We start from the raw sequence: 19,493 nt of genomic DNA on the forward strand, positions 1-19,493 counted from the left end.
CGCCGGCCCCCGTGGCGTAGCTAGACAGGCGCAGGCCCCAGTGGCGTAGCTAGACAGGCGCAGGCCCCAGTGGCGTAGCTAGACAGGCGCCGGGCCCCAGTGGCGTCGCTAGACGGGCGCCGGGCCCCAGTGGCGTAGCTAGACGGGCGCCGGGCCCCAGTGGCGTAGCTAGACGGGCGCCGGGCCCCAGTGGCGTGGCTAGACAGGCGCAGGCCCCAGTGGCGTCGCTAGACGGGCGCCGGGCCCCAGTGGCGTAGCTAGACAGGCGCCGGCCCCAGTGGCGTAGCTAGACAGGCGCCGGGCCCCAGTGGCGTCGCTAGACAGGAGCCGGGCCCCAGTGGCGTAGCTAGACAGGAGCCGGGCCCCAGTGGCGTCGCTAGACAGGCGCCGGCCCCAGTGGCGTAGCTAGACAGGCGCCGGGCCCCAGTGGCATCGCTAGACAGGAGCCGGGCCCCAGTGGCGTCGCTAGACAGGCGCCGGGCCCCAGTGGCGTAGCTAGACAGGCGCAGGCCCCAGTGGCGTAGCTAGACAGGCGCCGGGCCCCAGTGGCGTAGCTAGACAGGCGCCGGGCCCCAGTGGCGTCGCTAGACAGGCGCCGGGCCCCAGTGGCGTAGCTAGACAGGCGCCGGGCCCCAGTGGCGTAGCTAGACAGGCGCCGGGCCCCAGTGGCGTAGCTAGACAGGCGTCGGGCCTCAGTGGCGTAGCTAGACAGGCGTCGGGCCCCAGTGGCGTAGCTAGACGGGCGCCGGGCCCCAGTGGCGTAGCTAGACGGGCGCCGGGCCCCAGTGGCGTAGCTAGACAGGAGCCGGGCCCCAGTGGCGTCGCTAGACGGGCGCCGGGCCCCAGTGGCGTAGCTAGACGGGCGCCGGGCCCCAGTGGCGTAGCTAGACAGGCGCCGGGCCCCAGGCAATTTTTTTTTCAGGACCCCATTATGAGTGAACATATTTAGGGGTTTCCACCCCCCCCCCTTGCTACATAAATTGCTGCAATGTAAACGATTCAACGTGAGCCTTTTTGCATTGTGCTAGTTATTGATAAACATACATTTCACCCACATACATGGGTTTCCATGTACCATGGCTGCTTCTGCTGCTCGTTAATGTACAGACGCTACCTGGTACAGCCTTCACAGGACTGAAGCACACTGGCAGGCTGAAACACACAGCAAACTGACACACACAGCAAACTGACACAAATACACACACCCTCTAAACCCCTCTAGACACTGCCCCTGTCCAACTGAGGATACAGAATGAAGCCCAAAACAGAGACAGTTCAAGGGCTTGATCCACAGGGGCAAGAAATAAGGGTACCAAGTGACAGGCGCCCCCAAGATGTGGACATGAATCCTCAAAACCTCATGCTTGAGGGTCAGCTAAACAACTTTGGATTGTTGAGCAGACCTTGACTGCAGTGTATATTCACGGGGTTTCCTTTGCATGCAGTGTATATTCACGGGGTTTCCTTTGCATGCAGTGTATATTCACGGAGTTTCCTTTGCATGCAGTGTATATTCACGGGGTTTCCTTTGCATGCAGTGTATATTCACGGGGTTTCCTTTGCATGCAGTGTATATTCACGGAGTTTCCTTTGCATGCAGTGTATATTCACGGGGTTTCCTTTGCATGCAGTGTATATTCACGGAGTTTCCTTTGCATGCAGTGTATATTCACGGGGTTTCCTTTGCATGCAGTGTATATTCACGGGGTTTCCTTTGCATGCAGTGTATATTCACGGAGTTTCCTTTGCATGCAGTGTATATTCACGGGGTTTCCTTTGCATGCAGTGTATATTCACGGGGTTTCCTTTGCATGCAGTGTATATTCACGGGGTTTCCTTTGCATGCAGTGTATATTCACGGGGTTTCCTTTGCATGCAGTGTATATTCACGGAGTTTCCTTTGCATGCAGTGTATATTCACGGAGTTTCCTTTGCATGCAGTGTATATTCACGGGGTTTCCTTTGCATGCAGTGTATATTCACGGGGTTTCCTTTGCATGCAGTGTATATTCACGGAGTTTCCTTTGCATGCAGTGTATATTCACAGGGTTTCCTTTGCATGCAGTGTATATTCACGGGGTTTCCTTTGCATGCAGTGTATATTCACGGAGTTTCCTTTGCATGCAGTGTATATTCACGGGGTTTCCTTTGCATGCAGTGTATATTCACGGGGTTTCCTTTGCATGCAGTGTATATTCACGGAGTTTCCTTTGCATGCAGTGTATATTCACGGAGTTTCCTTTGCATGCAATGTATATTCACGGAGTTTCCTTTGCATGCAGTGTATATTCACGGGGTTTCCTTTGCATGCAGTGTATATTCACGGAGTTTCCTTTGCATGCAGTGTATATTCACGGGGTTTCCTTTGCATGCAGTGTATATTCACGGGGTTTCCTTTGCATGCAGTGTATATTCACGGAGTTTCCTTTGCATGCAGTGTATATTCACGGGGTTTCCTTTGCATGCAGTGTATATTCACAGGGTTTCCTTTGCATGCAGTGTATATTCACGGAGTTTCCTTTGCATGCAGTGTATATTCACGGGGTTTCCTTTGCATGCAGTGTATATTCACGGAGTTTCCTTTGCATGCAGTGTATATTCACGGGGTTTCCTTTGCATGCAGTGTATATTCACGGGGTTTCCTTTGCATCCCGTTTTGCTGCTATAAGCTGCTCAGCACTGAGATTCAGGAGGAGATACAGAACGTGTTTGGTCCGGAGCTGCAGTGATTTTGTTTATTTACCCTATTGCTCCCCGGGCTAGCAGCCATAACGTGAGGAGTAATTCAGCTATAGAATACAATGAATATAATTATGCATTGTTAAAGTGTGCTGTAGCGACAGGGCACTTCCGCAGGCTGCTTTATACACCGTTATATATAGGGGAATAGGCAGTTTTATCTACAGTAACCTGGAAAAGGGATGCTATTTGCATGGTCTGTGCGTGCCATAAGAGGGTGAGAGCTGTTTATTTTGCTATATAGTTTATTAATATTTGGATAAACCAACATTTCCTTCTCACATCTGACAGAGCAAATTGTAACGTAAAAATGTACACACAAACACACAGCATACTGACAAACTGAAACACACACGGCAAACTGACACACAAATACACACAACATACCTTCCCACAGCAGCACATGCAGTCGTAACTCTTCCCCCTGATGTCACAGAGCAGGGGTGGGCAGAGCTCTGCAGCTCTCTGACTCAGTTCTGCCCCCAGCCTCTGCTGCCTGCTCTTTACTACCCCCCGCCCTCTGTCTGTTTTCTCTGCCTCAGTTCCACCCCCATCCTCTGCTGCCTGCTCTCTGTCCTCCCTCCCCCCCATCCTCTGCTGCCTGCTCTGCACTTCCCCCTCTCTCCCCCTCCTTAATGACCTGTGCTGCCGCAGCTCACAGCACCCGAATCTGATCCTGATTTAATGTTAAGTCACCGCCAGGAGTGGGCCTGCTGGCAAGCGGCTATTTAAGGGGCCCGAAGGAGGAAGGGGGCCCTGACTGCTATGGTGCGTCGGCTAGACGGGTGGGCCAAATGTCCCGGCTCTCCCTCTGTCGGTGGGGCCCCCAAGAGTGCGGGCCCCCGGACTTTGCCCGGGCTATAGCTACTCCCCTGGTTGGCGCCAATGCACTGATTGGTCTGCATTAAAACAGCCATTGTACACCAGATTGATTACCCCGCCACGCGCCCGGTATCAGGAACTGAGGCTGGGTGCCTGGCAAGGGTCAGATCAAACCCGCTGCGCTTCCTCAAGGTAGGCAGCACGATAAACACGATCACACAGAGGAGTACCGCAGTCCTCCGTTATTCAGGATACTCTATCCTGACTGGTACTTCCGGTTACAGGACGCAGAGCAGGAAGCAGACCAGTGGCCCAGGCTATTGGGCGCAAAGCAGTGTAATATGGGCTACAGAAATGGTCTACATCGAACGTAACGGGAGCTCAGCATGTGTAGCTTAGAAGGGAGAGGGTGGTGTGATTTTGAAAGTTTCAAATACATAAAGGGTTTCAGGACGGTGCAGGAGGGAAGCGTATTTCAGAGAAGAGTTGGAACAAGAGGTCGCTGGAGAGTGGGAGGCCTGGGGGAGATGGGAGGAAGTACTTCATCGAAAGAGGGGTGGAATAGTCGCCCAACAGAGGTGGTGATAGGCTAATGCAGTAAGGGAACTCAAACATGCATGGCGTAGACATAAGATTCTCCTACATATGAGGGAGACGATGGCCCAATGGGGTCTGACGTTTTACAGGAGATGGGAAGACGAGGTGGTACATGGCGTCCCCGTCTGTTGTCAAAACGTGTATTTCTATGGAAGCCGGTAGTCGTGCAGACACATGGGGGTAGTACCCATAGACTTTTATACCTCCCAAAACACTCTATACAACATGTGGGGAGATACCTGCAAACACACCTGGAAAGATGCCTGGAGATGGGCCAATTTGAATATGCAAATGAGCAAGTATAAATCCCCCTCCGCCCGGTACACTTTGGCCGTGGAGGGACGGCCCTTTAACAGGGTCTCTCATACCGCGCCACCCGACAATCCTTTAATTTCAAAGTGTATAAGGTAAAATACAGGGCTCGGGGCAACTGTATGACCATACTGCTAGCCGCATGGCTTAGACTTGCAGTGCTTTACCCGGGGGACGTATAATGAAGACTGCTCTTCTCGCTTTTAGATTGACGTGGAGTACTCCTTCTTGGACTACGTGATGGGAGGATGTCAGATCAACTTCACCGTAAGTCTGCTTCTTGTACCCAAGGTCTTTGGGGTGCCGGTGTGTGTACTACAACTTACACACGCTTAAGGGGTTTCAATCGATGTAGCAGCAGGCTGAAGATGCTGTGGCCAAAGGGTTAAACTAAATTACCCTTTTACAAGAGATATATAGGTATTGCACTGTGTATTTTTGTCACATTGGAAGTAGCTGTGGGCATTTTTTTTGTTGTATACATTTAGCCACGCCCACTAGCACTCCTTTTGACACTATATATATATATATATAATGTGGTAATGGTTGGGGTTTCTCTGAGCTGGTTGGGAATCTGTATTTGGGAATTAGCCTTAAAGGGCGGAGGTTGATCAGAGAGTAGTCCTGTTGCAGAGGGAAGACTTTAACCATTCCGGCAGCCAACGTGTTAATTTGGGTTGCACTTGAGTTCCGAGATGCCCAGACTCTGGGCTGCCGACATAGGCTGGTGGAGGGTGTTTGAGATGGGTGACAGCTTTCCCGGGCCCGGTTACAGAGGCAGCCCTGGTGGCAAACTGGATATCTGTCGGGACCCTATGTTCTGCCCACTGTGAACTGGCCGGCAAACCTACACTTCCCCTGGTCCAACAGGCACCGAGGCCCGATCCTTCACCGCTGAGCCCAGGGAAAGCTGCCCAAACCTAATTTAATGGACAGTGCCCGGGTTACACGGGGCTCTTAATGTGAGTCACAAGCCGAAGTTGTGTTTGAAGTGGGGGGTGGGGGGGGGATATATATAACCGCTTGAATACTTACACAGCCAACTGTATAACGTGAAAATATATAAATGTTGCACTTTCTGCCAGATGATGGTCATAGCTAAAGCCAGCACAACAATCCAGAGTTTCACCGATTTTATTTCCCTGGAATTGGCTGTTACCGTGGCGGCCGCTTTTGCCCTTTTTGCAGTGGCCATTTTAACCTCCCGGGAAAGCAGTTTTTCAGCAACTGGTATCTCCTGAATTCTCCAGAGTTTAAAATGGGTAGTATTGCTGCAAACCGCCGTAAAATGACTTTGCAGTAGTAAAAATGAAAGAGACACGTATTTCTTCATGGTGAATAGAGCGGGTTGAGACCCCTGAAGCCGATCTGTGCTATTCCCAGCTCCAGAGACCCCCAAGGTCCCAAGACGCCAGTAAAATAAAAGTCAAATCCAAGATGGCTGCTGGTGGCCTTCCAGTAGGAAGCTGCACTATCGTGCTCAGGTGACACAGCTTCTTCCTGTTGGGCTGTGGGGGTGAGGCTTGGGTAGCAGCCATATTTATTTATAATAGTATTTTTCCGCATGTAGGATAAGTGAGCTTGAGTCGCAATACAACCGTAACAGGTTTTACGGAGGCGCCATGTTGAGCGTGAGCAGATGTTGTGTAGTCCTACGGACCACTGCCGCTAGTAATGTGTACGTGGTGTGTGTTATATCAGGTGGGCATAGATTTCACGGGCTCCAACGGTGACCCCAAGTCTCCCGACTCGCTCCACTACATCAGCCCGACTGGCGTCAACGAATACCTGACTGCGATCTGGTGCGTCGGGACGGTGGTCCAGGATTATGACGCGTAAGGACCTGCTAACCCTATACATGTATATGTGCCCTCTGATCTGTTGTGTGTCATTTCAAACAGTGTGTCATGGAAGGAAGGAGGGGAGATTTCACATCTTATTCAGAGATTCGTTGCAGGCTGTGATGCACTTTATTGGACCAATGCAGAGCGATTCATAGATGAAATGAGTGTATAGAGCTGTCCAGACAGCGTACACCGGAAGAGCTGTGAGGTTTGGGAAGCTTTGTGCATGTGAAGAAGAGACCTGTGAGGTTTGTAATTTCACCTGTGAACTTTTGTTGCTCCCCTAAAAAGCATCACTACCTGCAATGAATGTACACTTCTCGACACTGAATGGGTGAGGGGTGTGCATCAGATTGATGGCTGCTTCCACCGGGACTAGAGGCCAATTAATAAGGGAGGGATGGGGGAGACTTTGCATCTAACCCGGTTATTGTCCTTTACCAGAGCAGTGAGCCGCCTCGTTTTCGCGCTTTACGTCACATTGCGCATTGCCACCATTTTGCCACGTGGCTGTAAATTGGCTGGAGGAGCAGTTGCGTGGTAATGTCGCAGCCTTTGAAGTGGGTCAGTTCATTTGAATCCCAGTGTCCGCTCTCCTTGGGCAAGTCGCCCCAATCTGTGAGCCAGACCCCCGTCCCCAGTTTAATTTCCTAGGTGCAGCTGCGTCAGTGTCTGTAACGGTGCAGGGCTGGGAGCAAGTGTAATCCTCAGGGGCCGTGCCCCGGGAGTGCTCCGGAAACGGTGGGGACGAGAGATCCATGTTATTAGCCGGTAACACGCGTTTCAATGTGCCCGGGAGTGCTCCGGAAACAGTGGGGACGAGAGATCCGTGTTATTAGCTGGTAACACGCGTTTCAATGTGCCCGGGAGTGCTCCGGAAACGGTGGGGACGAGAGGTCCGTGTTATTAGCTGGTAACACGCGTTTCAATGTGCCCGGGAGTGCTCCGGAAACAGTGGGGACGAGAGATCCGTGTTATTAGCTGGTAACACGCGTTTCCATGTGCCCGGGAGTGCTCCGGAAACGGTGGGGACGAGAGATCCGTGTTATTAGCTGGTAACACGCGTTTCCATGTGCCCGGGAGTGCTCCGGAAACGGTGGGGACGAGAGGTCCGTGTTATTAGCTGGTAACACGCGTTTCAATGTGCCCGGGAGTGCTCCGGAAACGGTGGGGACGAGAGGTCCATGTTATTAGCTGGTAACACGCGTTTCAATGTGCCCGGGAGTGCTCCGGAAACGGTGGGGACGAGAGGTCCGTGTTATTAGCTGGTAACACGCGTTTCAATGTGCCCGGGAGTGCTCCGGAAACGGTGGGGACGAGAGGTCCGTGTTATTAGCTGGTAACACGCGTTTCAATGTGCCCGGGAGCGCTCCGGAAACGGTGGGGACGAGAGGTCCGTGTTATTAGCTGGTAACACGCGTTTCAATGTGCCCGGGAGCGCTCCGGAAACGGTGGGGACGAGAGGTCCGTGTTATTAGCTGGTAACACGCGTTTCAATGTGCCCGGGAGTGCTCCGGAAACGGTGGGGACGAGAGGTCCGTGTTATTAGCTGGTAACACGCGTTTCCATGTGCCCGGGAGGCCCTTTCTTTACAGTGCGCTCCGTGTCAGGCCCATAAAGGAGCAATCAATGGCTTTTTTTAAAAAGAATTACATGGATTTAATTTTATTACACAGGATTGAAGCAGGGGGTCTCCGGAGCTGAACCCCACGAATCTCCGCTCTGGGGGACCCCCTGCTTCCTCAGATACCGACCTGTAGGAGGCGCCGGTAGCCGTTCCAGCGGGGCTTTTAAGTTTAAAGCTCCCGCAGCACGTGGGCCAATAGGAAGCTGCACCGGGTGACGTCACGGCTTCCTATTGGCCGGCAGGGCGCCGGCACTGTGAACAGCAGTCATTGTGATCGCTGCTAGCCGAGCGGCTACCGGCACCTACGGAGGTTTATCTCGGGAAGCAGGGGGTCCCCGGAGCTGGACTTAATGGGGTTCCGCTCCCGAGACCCCCTGCTTCAGTGCTGGGTAAAACAATGTTAGCTAAAGGAGCTGGGATTGCCGCTTTAAAGTCAGCTCTGTCTTAAACAGCCAGCTGTGCTGAATCAGGGATATCCTTTAAACCTGACCTGTTGGTGGCCCTTGAGGACTTGGGTTTGCCACCCCTGGTACACGGTCTCTGCGTTGGTAATTTGGGACGGTGTTTGCTTTTGACCTGGGTGTCCCAGGCTGAATGTGTGCTGGGGTTTGGAGGCGGTTCAGTTCGGGGCAGTCACACAGCGCGAGAGTAACCCGTGTGTGGTGTTTTTGTCTTTTAGCGACAAACAGTTCCCGGCGTTTGGATTCGGAGCGCAGATACCTCCAAACTTCCAGGTAACCTCATCCCGTTAGTTAGGATATGGGGGGGGGGGGGGGTTGATGTTGGGAAGCGCAGTGTCGTTGGCGTCTCCGGTAGCACAGGGGTTAATGCGCCCCCTGCCGTTTGTAGCTGGTGACCCGGAAAGAACCTGGTGCTCTTTAGCACAGCTAAACAAACATGCGGGGACACGGGCCGATATGCACGCAGGGGCACAGTGTAAAGGCAAGCACGGGGGCACAAGCATGTGTGCACACAGACCCACACATGCTGGTACACTGTCACAGCACACAGCAGCGTGCACCCGCGCTGTTACTATACGTTCTCCGGCACTTAGGAAGAGATTTCTGCCCGTTGGTTGCAGGGGCAGATTGCAGATAAATATGGGCCCGGGTGTTTCCTCGCAGCACCGGCAGCACCGGCCCACTGGGGAACGCCCGACGGGCCAATCCGCCCCTGGCTAAATGTTCCTTATTTTTATTTGCAGGTGTCCCATGAGTTTGCCTTAAACTTTAACGCCAGCAATCCCTACTGCGCAGGTAAGTGGCCCGGAGCTACCCATCCGTGTGCTGTACACACGCAGTGCACTGTAATGTACGTTTATGTATATAGGGTAACCCGTGTTCATCGGGAAGAAGAATACAATTGGGGCAAACACAGAAACAAACATTGGAGGAGAAGGAGTCCCGGCCCGTCCTGTTATTCCTGTATGTTGCGTGTATTACATGCAGGGCCTCTGGCTGCGAAAGGGTTAAGCCAGGAGTGGCCAACTCCAGTTCTCAAGGGCCACCAACAAGCCAGGTATTGGGGATATCGCTGCTTCAGCCCAAGTGGCTCAATCAGTAGCTCTGTCGTTGACTGAGCTAGCTGTGCTGAAGCATGGATATCTCTAATACCTGGCATGTTGGAGGACTGGAGATGGCCACTCCTGGGTTAAGCCATTAGACAGATCACTGTCCCATTTCCCAAGTGTGACCACCTTTAACCCCTTGAGTGCCCTATAGACGTAGCTACAGTTAGGTGTGTGTCTCGTCTCTCTCTCTGTGTCTCGTCTCGTCTCTCTGTCTCGTCTCGTCTCGTCTCTCTCTCTGTGTCTCGTCTCGTCTCGTCTCTCTCTCTGTGTCTCGTCTCTCTCTGTGTCTCGTCTCTCTCTCTGTGTCTCGTCTCTCTCTCTGTGTCTCGTCTCTCTCTCTCTGTGTCTCGTCTCTCTCTCTCTGTGTCTCGTCTCTCTCTCTCTGTGTCTCGTCTCTCTCTCTCTGTGTCTCGTCTCTCTCTCTCTGTGTCTCGTCTCTCTCTCTGTGTCTCGTCTCTCTCTCTGTGTCTCGTCTCTCTCTCTGTGTCTCGTCTCTCTCTCTCTGTGTCTCGTCTCTCTGTCTCGTCTCTCTCTCTCTGTGTCTCGTCTCTCTCTCTGTGTCTCGTCTCTCTCTCTGTGTCTCGTCTCTCTCTCTGTGTCTCGTCTCTCTCTCTCTGTGTCTCGTCTCTCTCTCTGTGTCTCGTCTCTCTCTCTCTGTGTCTCGTCTCTCTCTCTCTGTGTCTCGTCTCTCTCTCTGTGTCTCGTCACTCTCTCTGTGTCTCGTCACTCTCTCTGTGTCTCGTCTCTCTCTCTGTGTCTCGTCACTCTCTCTGTGTCTCGTCTCTCTCTCTCTGTGTCTCGTCTCTCTCTCTCTGTGTCTCGTCTCTCTCTCTCTGTGTCTCGTCTCTCTCTCTCTCTGTGTCTCGTCTCTCTCTCTCTCTGTGTCTCGTCTCTCTCTCTCTGTGTCTCGTCTCTCTCTCTCTCTGTGTCTCGTCTCTCTCTCTCTCTGTGTCTCGTCTCTCTCTCTCTCTCTGTGTCTCGTCTCTCTCTCTCTCTCTCTCTGTGTCTCGTCTCTCTCTCTCTCTCTCTCTCTGTGTCTCGTCTCTCTCTCTCTCTCTCTCTCTCTGTGTCTCGTCTCTCTCTCTCTCTCTCTCTCTCTCTCTCTCTGTGTCTCGTCTCTCTCTGTCTCGTCTCTCTCTCTCTCTCTGTGTCTCGTCTCTCTCTCTCTCTCTCTCTCTCTCTCTCTCTCTCTCTGTGTGTCTCGTCTCTCTCTCTCTCTCTCTCTCTCTCTCTCTGTGTGTCTCGTCTCTCTCTCTCTCTCTCTCTCTCTGTGTCTAGTCTCTCTCTCTCTCTCTCTCTCTCTGTGTCTAGTCTCTCTCTCTCTCTCTGTGTCTCGTCTCTCTCTCTCTCTCTGTGTCTCGTCTCTCTCTCTCTCTCTGTGTCTCGTCTCTCTCTCTCTCTCTCTCTCTCTGTGTCTCGTCTCTCTCTCTCTCTGTGTCTCGTCTCTCTCTCTCTCTCTGTGTCTCGTCTCTCTCTCTCTCTCTCTCTCTGTGTCTCGTCTCTCTCTCTCTGTGTCTCGTCTCTCTCTCTCTCTGTGTCTCGTCTCTCTCTCTCTCTGTGTCTCGTCTCTCTCTCTCTCTGTGTCTCGTCTCTCTCTCTCTCTGTGTCTCGTCTCTCTCTCTCTCTGTGTCTCGTCTCTCTCTCTCTGTGTCTCGTCTCTCTCTCTCTGTGTCTCGTCTCTCTCTCTGTGTCTCGTCTCTCTCTCTGTGTCTCGTCTCTCTCTCTGTGTCTCGTCACTCTCTCTGTGTCTCGTCTCTCTCTCTGTGTCTCGTCACTCTCTCTGTGTCTCGTCTCTCTCTCTGTGTCTCGTCTCTCTCTCTCTGTGTCTCGTCTCTCTCTCTCTGTGTCTCGTCTCTCTCTCTCTGTGTCTCGTCTCTCTCTCTCTGTGTCTCGTCTCTCTCTCTGTGTCTCGTCTCTCTCTCTCTGTGTCTCGTCTCTCTCTCTCTGTGTCTCGTCTCTCTCTCTCTCTGTGTCTCGTCTCTCTCTCTCTCTGTGTCTCGTCTCTCTCTCTCTCTGTGTCTCGTCTCTCTCTCTCTCTGTGTCTCGTCTCTCTCTCTCTCTGTGTCTCGTCTCTCTCTCTCTCTGTGTCTCGTCTCTCTCTCTCTCTCTCTGTGTCTCGTCTCTCTCTCTCTCTCTCTCTCTCTGTGTCTCGTCTCTCTCTCTCTCTCTCTCTCTGTGTCTCGTCTCTCTCTCTCTCTGTCTCGTCTCTCTCTCTCTCTCTGTGTCTCGTCTCTCTCTCTCTCTCTCTCTCTCTCTGTGTCTCGTCTCTCTCTCTCTCTCTCTCTCTCTCTGTGTCTAGTCTCTCTCTCTCTCTCTCTCTCTCTCTGTGTCTAGTCTCTCTCTCTCTCTCTGTGTCTCGTCTCTCTCTCTCTCTCTCTGTGTCTCGTCTCTCTCTCTCTCTCTGTGTCTCGTCTCTCTCTCTCTCTGTGTCTCGTCTCTCTCTCTCTCTCTCTCTGTGTCTCGTCTCTCTCTCTCTCTCTGTGTCTCGTCTCTCTCTCTCTCTCTCTGTGTCTCGTCTCTCTCTCTCTCTCTCTGTCTCGTCTCTCTCTCTCTCTCTCTGTGTCTCGTCTCTCTCTCTCTCTCTGTGTCTCTTCTCTCTCTCTCTCTGTGTCTCGTCTCTCTCTCTCTCTGTGTCTCGTCTCTCTCTCTCTCTGTGTCTCGTCTCTCTCTCTCTCTGTGTCTCGTCTCTCTCTCTCTGTGTCTCGTCTCTCTCTCTCTCTGTCTCTCGTGTATACCCATCCGTCTATCGTGTGTACACGCACACACACACATCCCTTTTGTCTTCGCATTGTAAGATTCTCATCCCTATATTGTATTTTTACACCAATGCTTCCTACATACAGATATGTGCAAAGGTTATTGCACCCGCTGATGACACAATATCCCGCGTAGCGCTTCAGCGCGTCCCATAACCGTGGCGCCGTGCGACCCTGAGGTCACACACACTCCTGTATGTTGTGGTGCGCATGTAACGAGACACCGGGCGCTTTTGCTTCTTTCTGCCAGGTGTTCAGGGTGTCGTGGACGCGTACCGCCAGGCCCTGCCGCAGGTCCGCCTGTACGGCCCAACCAACTTCTCCCCCATCATCAACCACGTCTCCCGCTTCGCGATGTCCGCGGCGCAGCAGAAGAACGCTTCGGTGAGTGTCACTTACGCTGTACCGCGCGCGTTCCTCTTACACAGCCGGGAAAGGCAGGTCGCAGAAGCAAAAGGCGACGCTGTGCGCACAATTGCATGTCATTACCCAGAATCCCTGGCTGCCGTGGAAGCACGGTATGCTGAGAGATAATGGGGAAGGGCAGGGTGGCAGGCCTGTCTGAGTTGTGTGAAGGTGCTCACACCGTGGTGTTTTTATTCGCTGAGCGGTGGGTGGGTTTGTATCACTTTTGTACTCCCCATAACTTAGTGTGTGCTTATACCCACTTACCCGCTTCACGTTGCATAGCCAGCAACCAAGCTCATACGGAGACTGAAAAGATAGAAACTGCTGTCTGAGAGGAGGGTTACTGGCTCTGCACTTCGTTATCCCAGGCTGGGCTGGAAAGCTGTAATGCGGCAGGCAGGGCCGGATTAAGTCCGTTAGAGGCCCTAAGCACTGAAAAGATTACGGTGCCCCCCATATGTAATTTAAAATAAAAACAAGACTAACCCGTAAAATGTTGTTTTTGGAAATGACCTAAAACAAACGTACATGTATGCTGACATTAAATAGCTTTATTTTTTTTAATACAATTTCCATACAATTTCTATAAAAACCGCTTCATTTTTGAAGCTTGGGCCAAAGTTATTCACAAAGGGCCAATGTTACCACAGTTTTCGGTGTATATATAATACGATAAAAATGTATTGCAACACGACAGGATGTGATTTCCTCGCATTATTTCGGTCTACGTTAGTATGCACCCCCTGGTTTAGGTGGGGAGAAGTTATAAAAGTGTGGAAAGAGAAATATAGTGGCATGTAAGAATCCAGCGAAGTTTCGATTTTTTCCCACGGTGACGACTTCGATGCTTTTTTTTTTAAATTTCTTTTTTTAATTCAAAACTCTTTCAAAATGTCAATTTTTTTGTGGTGCCATAAGCGCGTGCTTAGTCTGCCCATTGGGTAATCCGGCCCTGGCGGCAGCATACGCTTATAGGGGTCCATGTTAAAATGGGCAAGAAGCAAAAAAAAATGTGCTGGTATTTACCCAGAATCCCTAGCTGCACTGTATGCTATGAGGTAATGGGGAAGGGCAGGGTGGCAGACCTGGCTGAGACGTGTGGGATTGTTATTTGCCATGCGCTGCTGCGGATGGAAAGTCCAAGCCGTTTCATTTCAGCCCCGTTTTTATACTTTTTGATGCTTTATACGGCGGGGTATTTTCCTTCTCCCCTGTGCTGGAGAAGAGTTGAAATGCATGGGGCTGAAATCTTCTCTGGCACAGGGAAGTTGGCGTCACAGCATAGATGTAGTAGACCTTATGACCCCTGCTAACCCAAAATAATGCGTGTCATCTCCTATTTAAATAGCGCTACTGTTACATTACGCCCCGGCGTTCACGCATGGTGGTAACGGGTAATGTCTGCTACGTCTGTTTCCCGAGGAAGCGGTAGTTGGCAGTTTTCTGGTTAAGTTACGCAGTATCTCTCGTGGGACGTCAACCCTATGGTTGTTGGCGGGGCCCGCGGCTTGCAGCTAATCTTGATCACATGACCGCGCCTCAAATCGATCACATGATCGCGGCGTCACTTCACCCAGAAGCGTTCGCGCCCCCCCCCTCAGAATAATCTTGCGCAATAATCTTGTTGCTGGTGTAATTTCCTTTCCTCCAGCCTTAAGGGATGGCCCCCGAGTCCTTTGTACTGCCCGTGGGATGAATAGTTCTTATGAAAGCTCCTTGTATTGTCCCCGAATATATTTGTATATAGTTATCATATCCCCTCTTAGACGCCTCTTTTCTAATGTAAATAAATATAATTTAGCTAGCCTCTCCTCATAAGTTAGATTGTCCATCCCCTTTATTCATTTGGTGGCTCTTCTCTGCACTCTCTCTAGTTCCATAATGTCTTTTCTATGGAGTGGTGCCCAAAATTGTACTCCATATTCCAGGTGTTCCCTATATTTTCCCAAAACCTTTTGGGGAGACTTCATTGGTTTTGTGGTTGTTGTTCCCAGCAATACTTTGTGCTACTGATCATCACAGACGGGGAGATCACCGATCTGAACGACACCCGCAACGCCATCGTCGCTGCCTCCAAGTTGCCCATGTCCATCATCATCATCGGAGTGGGCAGTGCGGACTTCAAAGCCATGGAGTTCCTGGACGGGGACAACGGGGCGCTGAAGTCATCAAGCGGGGAGGCCGCGGCTAGAGACATCGTCCAGTTTGTGCCGTTCAGGCAGTTTCAGAACGTGAGTTGGTCTTAAATGCGTTTTGGTGTTGTGTATATTGGTTAACCCTTTGAGTGCCCGAGGGGGCGACGATGCCAGAGTGCCACGTCCATTCTGGTACAGTGCGGTCATGTGAAGCCCCCCTACCCCCCGGAGTGCCTGTCCCAATGACAGAGTGATTATGGGAACTCTAAAAGGTTAATCATGAAACTAGTAGTGGAAGGATTGTAGGAAACGTAGGTTGGGCTGATCACGAACGTCTGATCACGAACATCTGATCTCACCGACTTAAAGGGTCTGTCCCTCCTAGGACCAAAGTTACCTAACTCTAGTGTTTAAAGAGTCGCATCTGGGTCATTGATGCCTTTTCCACCCAAATCTTGACACCTACATTATAAGTTGTGTTTAATACTGTGTGAGGTCACTGATCAGCAAGAGCTTGTACAGACACAGAGTCCCCCCCATATCTTTATTTGCTCTGATAAGGACAGGGTGAGATAATAAATAAGTAAATCTGGTTATATATACCTTTTTATTATGTGCTGGTAAAATCAAACATGGCTGCCAGGGTCATCCAATTGGAAGCTACCATGTCATTGTCCTGAGACTTGGATGGCAGCCATATTGATTTTCCAAAAGTGACGACAATTGCCGGCATGCAAAGAGATGATATCTGTAATCTCTTATATAGAAGAGTTCTGCGCTCCCAGTTAGGGGATTGCTGCTTTTATTTGGCTAATGACTCTTCTTTCTGTTTTTACAGGCCCCAAAAGAAGCTCTGAGCCAGGCCGTTCTCGCGGAGGTCCCCAAGCAGCTGGTCACTTACTTCAAGTTGCTGGGATTGACGCCCATCAAACCCCCAGAGAAGAGCACAGCGTGAAGGACCGAGCAATGATCGTATCCCCCTACATGTGGTGTCCCTCTAGTTCAAAATCAGGAAAAGGTTCAGCACAGGGTTTTTATACCTCTCCGGTTTCCCAACCTGTCCACTTTTAGGTAACTGACCACATAGGGAGCAGCGCCTGTGACTCTGACACTCTGAGTACTAACAAGACACACAGCCACGGCCAATGGTTTGCAGACGTCCTGCTGTGCTTCAGATAGGCCGGGCTTCACTACCGTCAGAGTATCGCACCCTGATCCGGCGTCACCATCCATAGGCTTGAATGGTAGTTGATGCCGGATTGGGTGCGACAACTTGGTGAATATGCCCCTATGTATTTGACCGTGTACCTCTTTAAAAGTGACAGAGTTTGGGAGGCGGGGGAGGGGGTTACTAATTGAACTGCGATGGTGCCAACTCCGGCATTACTCATGGAAACTCCCATTTCCGTCGGCGCTATCGCAGCCTGATGTGAACCCCCTGGGAGTCTGCCTTAAAATGCATCATGTCCTCATTATTGCAAGCGAACGTCACGCTGAGCCAGCAAGGTACACGTGGCAGAGAAGGCCGGTGTTATGATATGACTCCGTAGGAAGGTGGCTCATGTCATTTTACCAATTTGCAGACACATGCCGATTTCAGCTCGTTATTACGGTGTTCAATGGCGACTATCGATCCCTGAGGGTTTTAGGGCAGTAATAATTAGTTGGAATGTCGCTAAGTCATTGAAGAAATGGTATCGCAGTCCTTTAATGTGAGCACATCACGCTCTTAGAGTTGCCAGATTTTGCAATGTCAATCGCCACTGTCCTTGCCCAGAATCCTTTGCTGTAGTGGAAGCACAGGTCTGCTGTGTGGTTATGGCGGTAAGCAGGTTTGGGGGGAGATCTCTCAGACATGTGAACATGCTCATGTGTGTTTATTCATTGCTAACAGCTCCGTTAAAATATAGTATGTGCAATTTACATGTATGTATGAAGAGCCTGTCACATTCAAATCATTCCTCTGAGTTCAGAAAGCATTATTACAGGGGTTCCCGGCTCCTGTCCTCAAGACCCCCCCCCCCCCCCAAACAATTCAGGTTTTGAAGATATCCCTGCTTCACACGCCACTGATTGTGCCACCTGTGCTGAAGCAGGGATATCCTCAACCTGACCTGTTTTGGGGATCTTGAGGACTGAAGCCGAGAACCCCTGCATTACATTTGTGGTTTCGCGCTCCATGTCTGGGTTTAGAAGAACTAGTGCCCACATTTTGGCACTTTGCCGGCGTCTTCCTATGGCCTCTTTTTCACTCCGCTGGGCCAGACCTGTTGACAGCACGTTTTTGCCGCGTTTTTTACTGGAGTTTAGTTACACGGGAGTGCATTTTCCAGCTGTAGCAGCTTGAATTTTTGAACGCCTCTTAAAACCCCTGAAAAGTTGCTGTGTGTGTGACAGCGGGTGCCAGGGTTTTATGCTTCCTCCAGCCCACGACTTTCCTGCTGCAGCCTCTATACCAGGGCTGGCCAACGCCATTCCTCAAGGGACACCAACAGGTCGGCTGTTATGGATATCCCTGCTTCAGCACAAGTGGCTCTGTCATTGATTGAGCCACCTGTGCTGAAGCACGGATATCCTTAAATGCTGACCTGTTGGTGTCCCGTGAGGACTGGAGTTGACCCCCCTGCCCTATACTCTCTCTGCAGACATTGCCGGCCTGGTAGCCCCTGATTTAGACCAGTCCGTAGAGTATGAGCGCACACTCCACTTTAGGGCTCACTCTAAACGCATGCAGGTGCTTTGCAGGAAACATTACTTCCTTAGCATACCAGGGGTCAAATGGTGCCCATTTTGCCTTGCTTTATTTTGCCTTGACCTTGCCAAATAGCTCTAAGTGCAGTGCAATAGTGCCTTGAAATGACTTGTTTTTGCTAGTGCTCTCGCTGCCACAGAAAAATGTTTTCACTCGCTGCCAATATTTTAGGGCTAGCCAAATATATGCCCTCTTATCCCCGGCTCTGTTTTTTGGGTGTGTGAGGTTAACCCCTCTGACAGCGAAGGGGGTCGTTGTTGAGCAGCGGGGGCCTTTCTCGTGCTACCCAAGAGACAAAAAGTAGAAAGGCCAATGATTACTCTGCTGTTACACCCAAAGAACATATTTCCATAGGACCTCTTACTAACAGAGTTATATATAGATACACCTGAATGTAATCATGTCCGTCACTCTGCGTGTAGTTTTTGTTTTTTTACTTAGGAAAATATACCAATAAAAAAAATGACCAACCCACGTGAATGTGTTTTATTTATTTACCCGGCGCTGCTCGGGAGTTCTAGGAAACCCCAAAATATTGAGAATTATAAATGGATAATTAAAATTTTTTATTAAACTGAAATATGTACAGTATTTTTATTGTAATTCTGTCGGGCAAACTATATTTGTTTTTTGTTTTTTCCATCAGGTGCAAAAACATACTGTTGTTTTTCCAGTTCCCGCTTCTCTAACTTCATCCCAGCTACTCACAATCCTGCCCAATTTTGTTAAAATCGGTGCGGTTTTGATAGGTTCAGTCTGCCATCTTGATTCAAAATGGCGCCCAATTGTATCCAAACCCCTGCTCCTTGATCTCAGGAGCCATCAGGCAAAATGTGGTTACGATATCATGAGGTATCCAAATGCCGCAAACAGACAAACCGCTTTCTAACATACAGTAGCTAATGATCCGGGCGGCAGGTGTGCAGCACAGGACCCTCGGCGGGGGGTTGCAGTGATTGATCCGGGCGGGAGGTGTGCAGCACAGGACCCCCGGGGTGGGGTTGCAGTGATTGATCCGGGCGGCAGGTGTGCAGCACAGGACCCTCGGGGTGGGGGGTTACAGTGATTCTGTAACTCATTGTCCCAAGTTTAGCTGTACAAACTGTCATCCCACAGGTGACATCTGTAGGGAATCCACTTAAAGCGGGCGACCAACTCGGTCCTCAAGGGCCACCAACACGTCAGGTTCTCAGGATATCCCTGCTTCAGCACTGGTGGCTCAGTCATACGGATTGAGCCACCTGTGCTGAAGCAGAGATATCCTGGCTTGTTGGTGGTGGCCCTTGAGGGGCTGGAGTTGGCCACCCCTAACTTGAAACATCCACTTGCTACACCAGATGGTCATTTGCATGTCACTACCCAGAATCCTCGCCTGCAGTGTAACCACTGCCTGACGGGATAATGGAGTGACTGACGCAGGTACAGGAGCCCGGGGGAGACATGTAAATACATTCCTGGGTATTCTATACTCGCCATACGTGTATTTCTTCTCCTAACCTTATTGTGGGTGTAAGTTATAGTTTACGACCATGTCACAAACCAGAACCACCAACAAATCTCCAAATTATAACCTGGAAAGAGAACCGGCTGTCTGCGTGGGATTCCGGGCTCTGTGCTGCACATGCTGAAGCTGCAGGAACTTCCTATTTAGAAGGCAATCTAAAAGGTGACCATGTCCACCCCCAGATTATCTGCAGTGTATTCCAGTGCCCTTAACCGGCGCCCAGCACGGGATCTGCATGTGGCCCTTGGATTCTCGGACTCTGCTTACTTATAAAAAGGGGGAATGGGTGAAAGAGGGGAAGGCTCCCACATCAGCTTAAGTAACAGTGGAATAATAAATAACAGTAATGAAAATCATAAGGTGCAAATAGGGATAAGGGGACTGCTCACAAAACAAACAAAGATTCCCCAATGAATGCACTCAAAAT

General features: G+C 50.9%; 1 protein-coding gene across 6 annotated transcripts in view; it reads left to right on the top strand.

Annotated features, from left to right (window-relative positions):
* The window catches only part of CPNE1 (copine 1), a 153,796-nt gene extending 135,760 nt beyond the window's left edge, over positions 1-18,036 (top strand). For all 6 annotated transcript variants that reach the window (XM_075572567.1, XM_075572561.1, XM_075572563.1 and 3 more), the window contains 7 exons: positions 4,678-4,737; positions 6,172-6,305; positions 8,621-8,675; positions 9,146-9,197; positions 12,518-12,651; positions 14,670-14,906; positions 15,649-18,036. In XM_075572567.1, coding sequence (XP_075428682.1) covers positions 4,678-4,737; positions 6,172-6,305; positions 8,621-8,675; positions 9,146-9,197; positions 12,518-12,651; positions 14,670-14,906; positions 15,649-15,765 — 789 coding nt within the window. In that variant the 3' untranslated portion in view covers positions 15,766-18,036. The remainder of the gene's footprint in view (positions 1-4,677; positions 4,738-6,171; positions 6,306-8,620; positions 8,676-9,145; positions 9,198-12,517; positions 12,652-14,669; positions 14,907-15,648) is intronic.
* The last annotated feature ends 1,457 nt before the right edge of the window (positions 18,037-19,493 follow it).

The sequence above is a fragment of the Ascaphus truei genome, chromosome 15 (genome assembly GCF_040206685.1).
Source record: "Ascaphus truei isolate aAscTru1 chromosome 15, aAscTru1.hap1, whole genome shotgun sequence".
Lineage (NCBI taxonomy): Eukaryota > Metazoa > Chordata > Amphibia > Anura > Ascaphidae > Ascaphus > Ascaphus truei.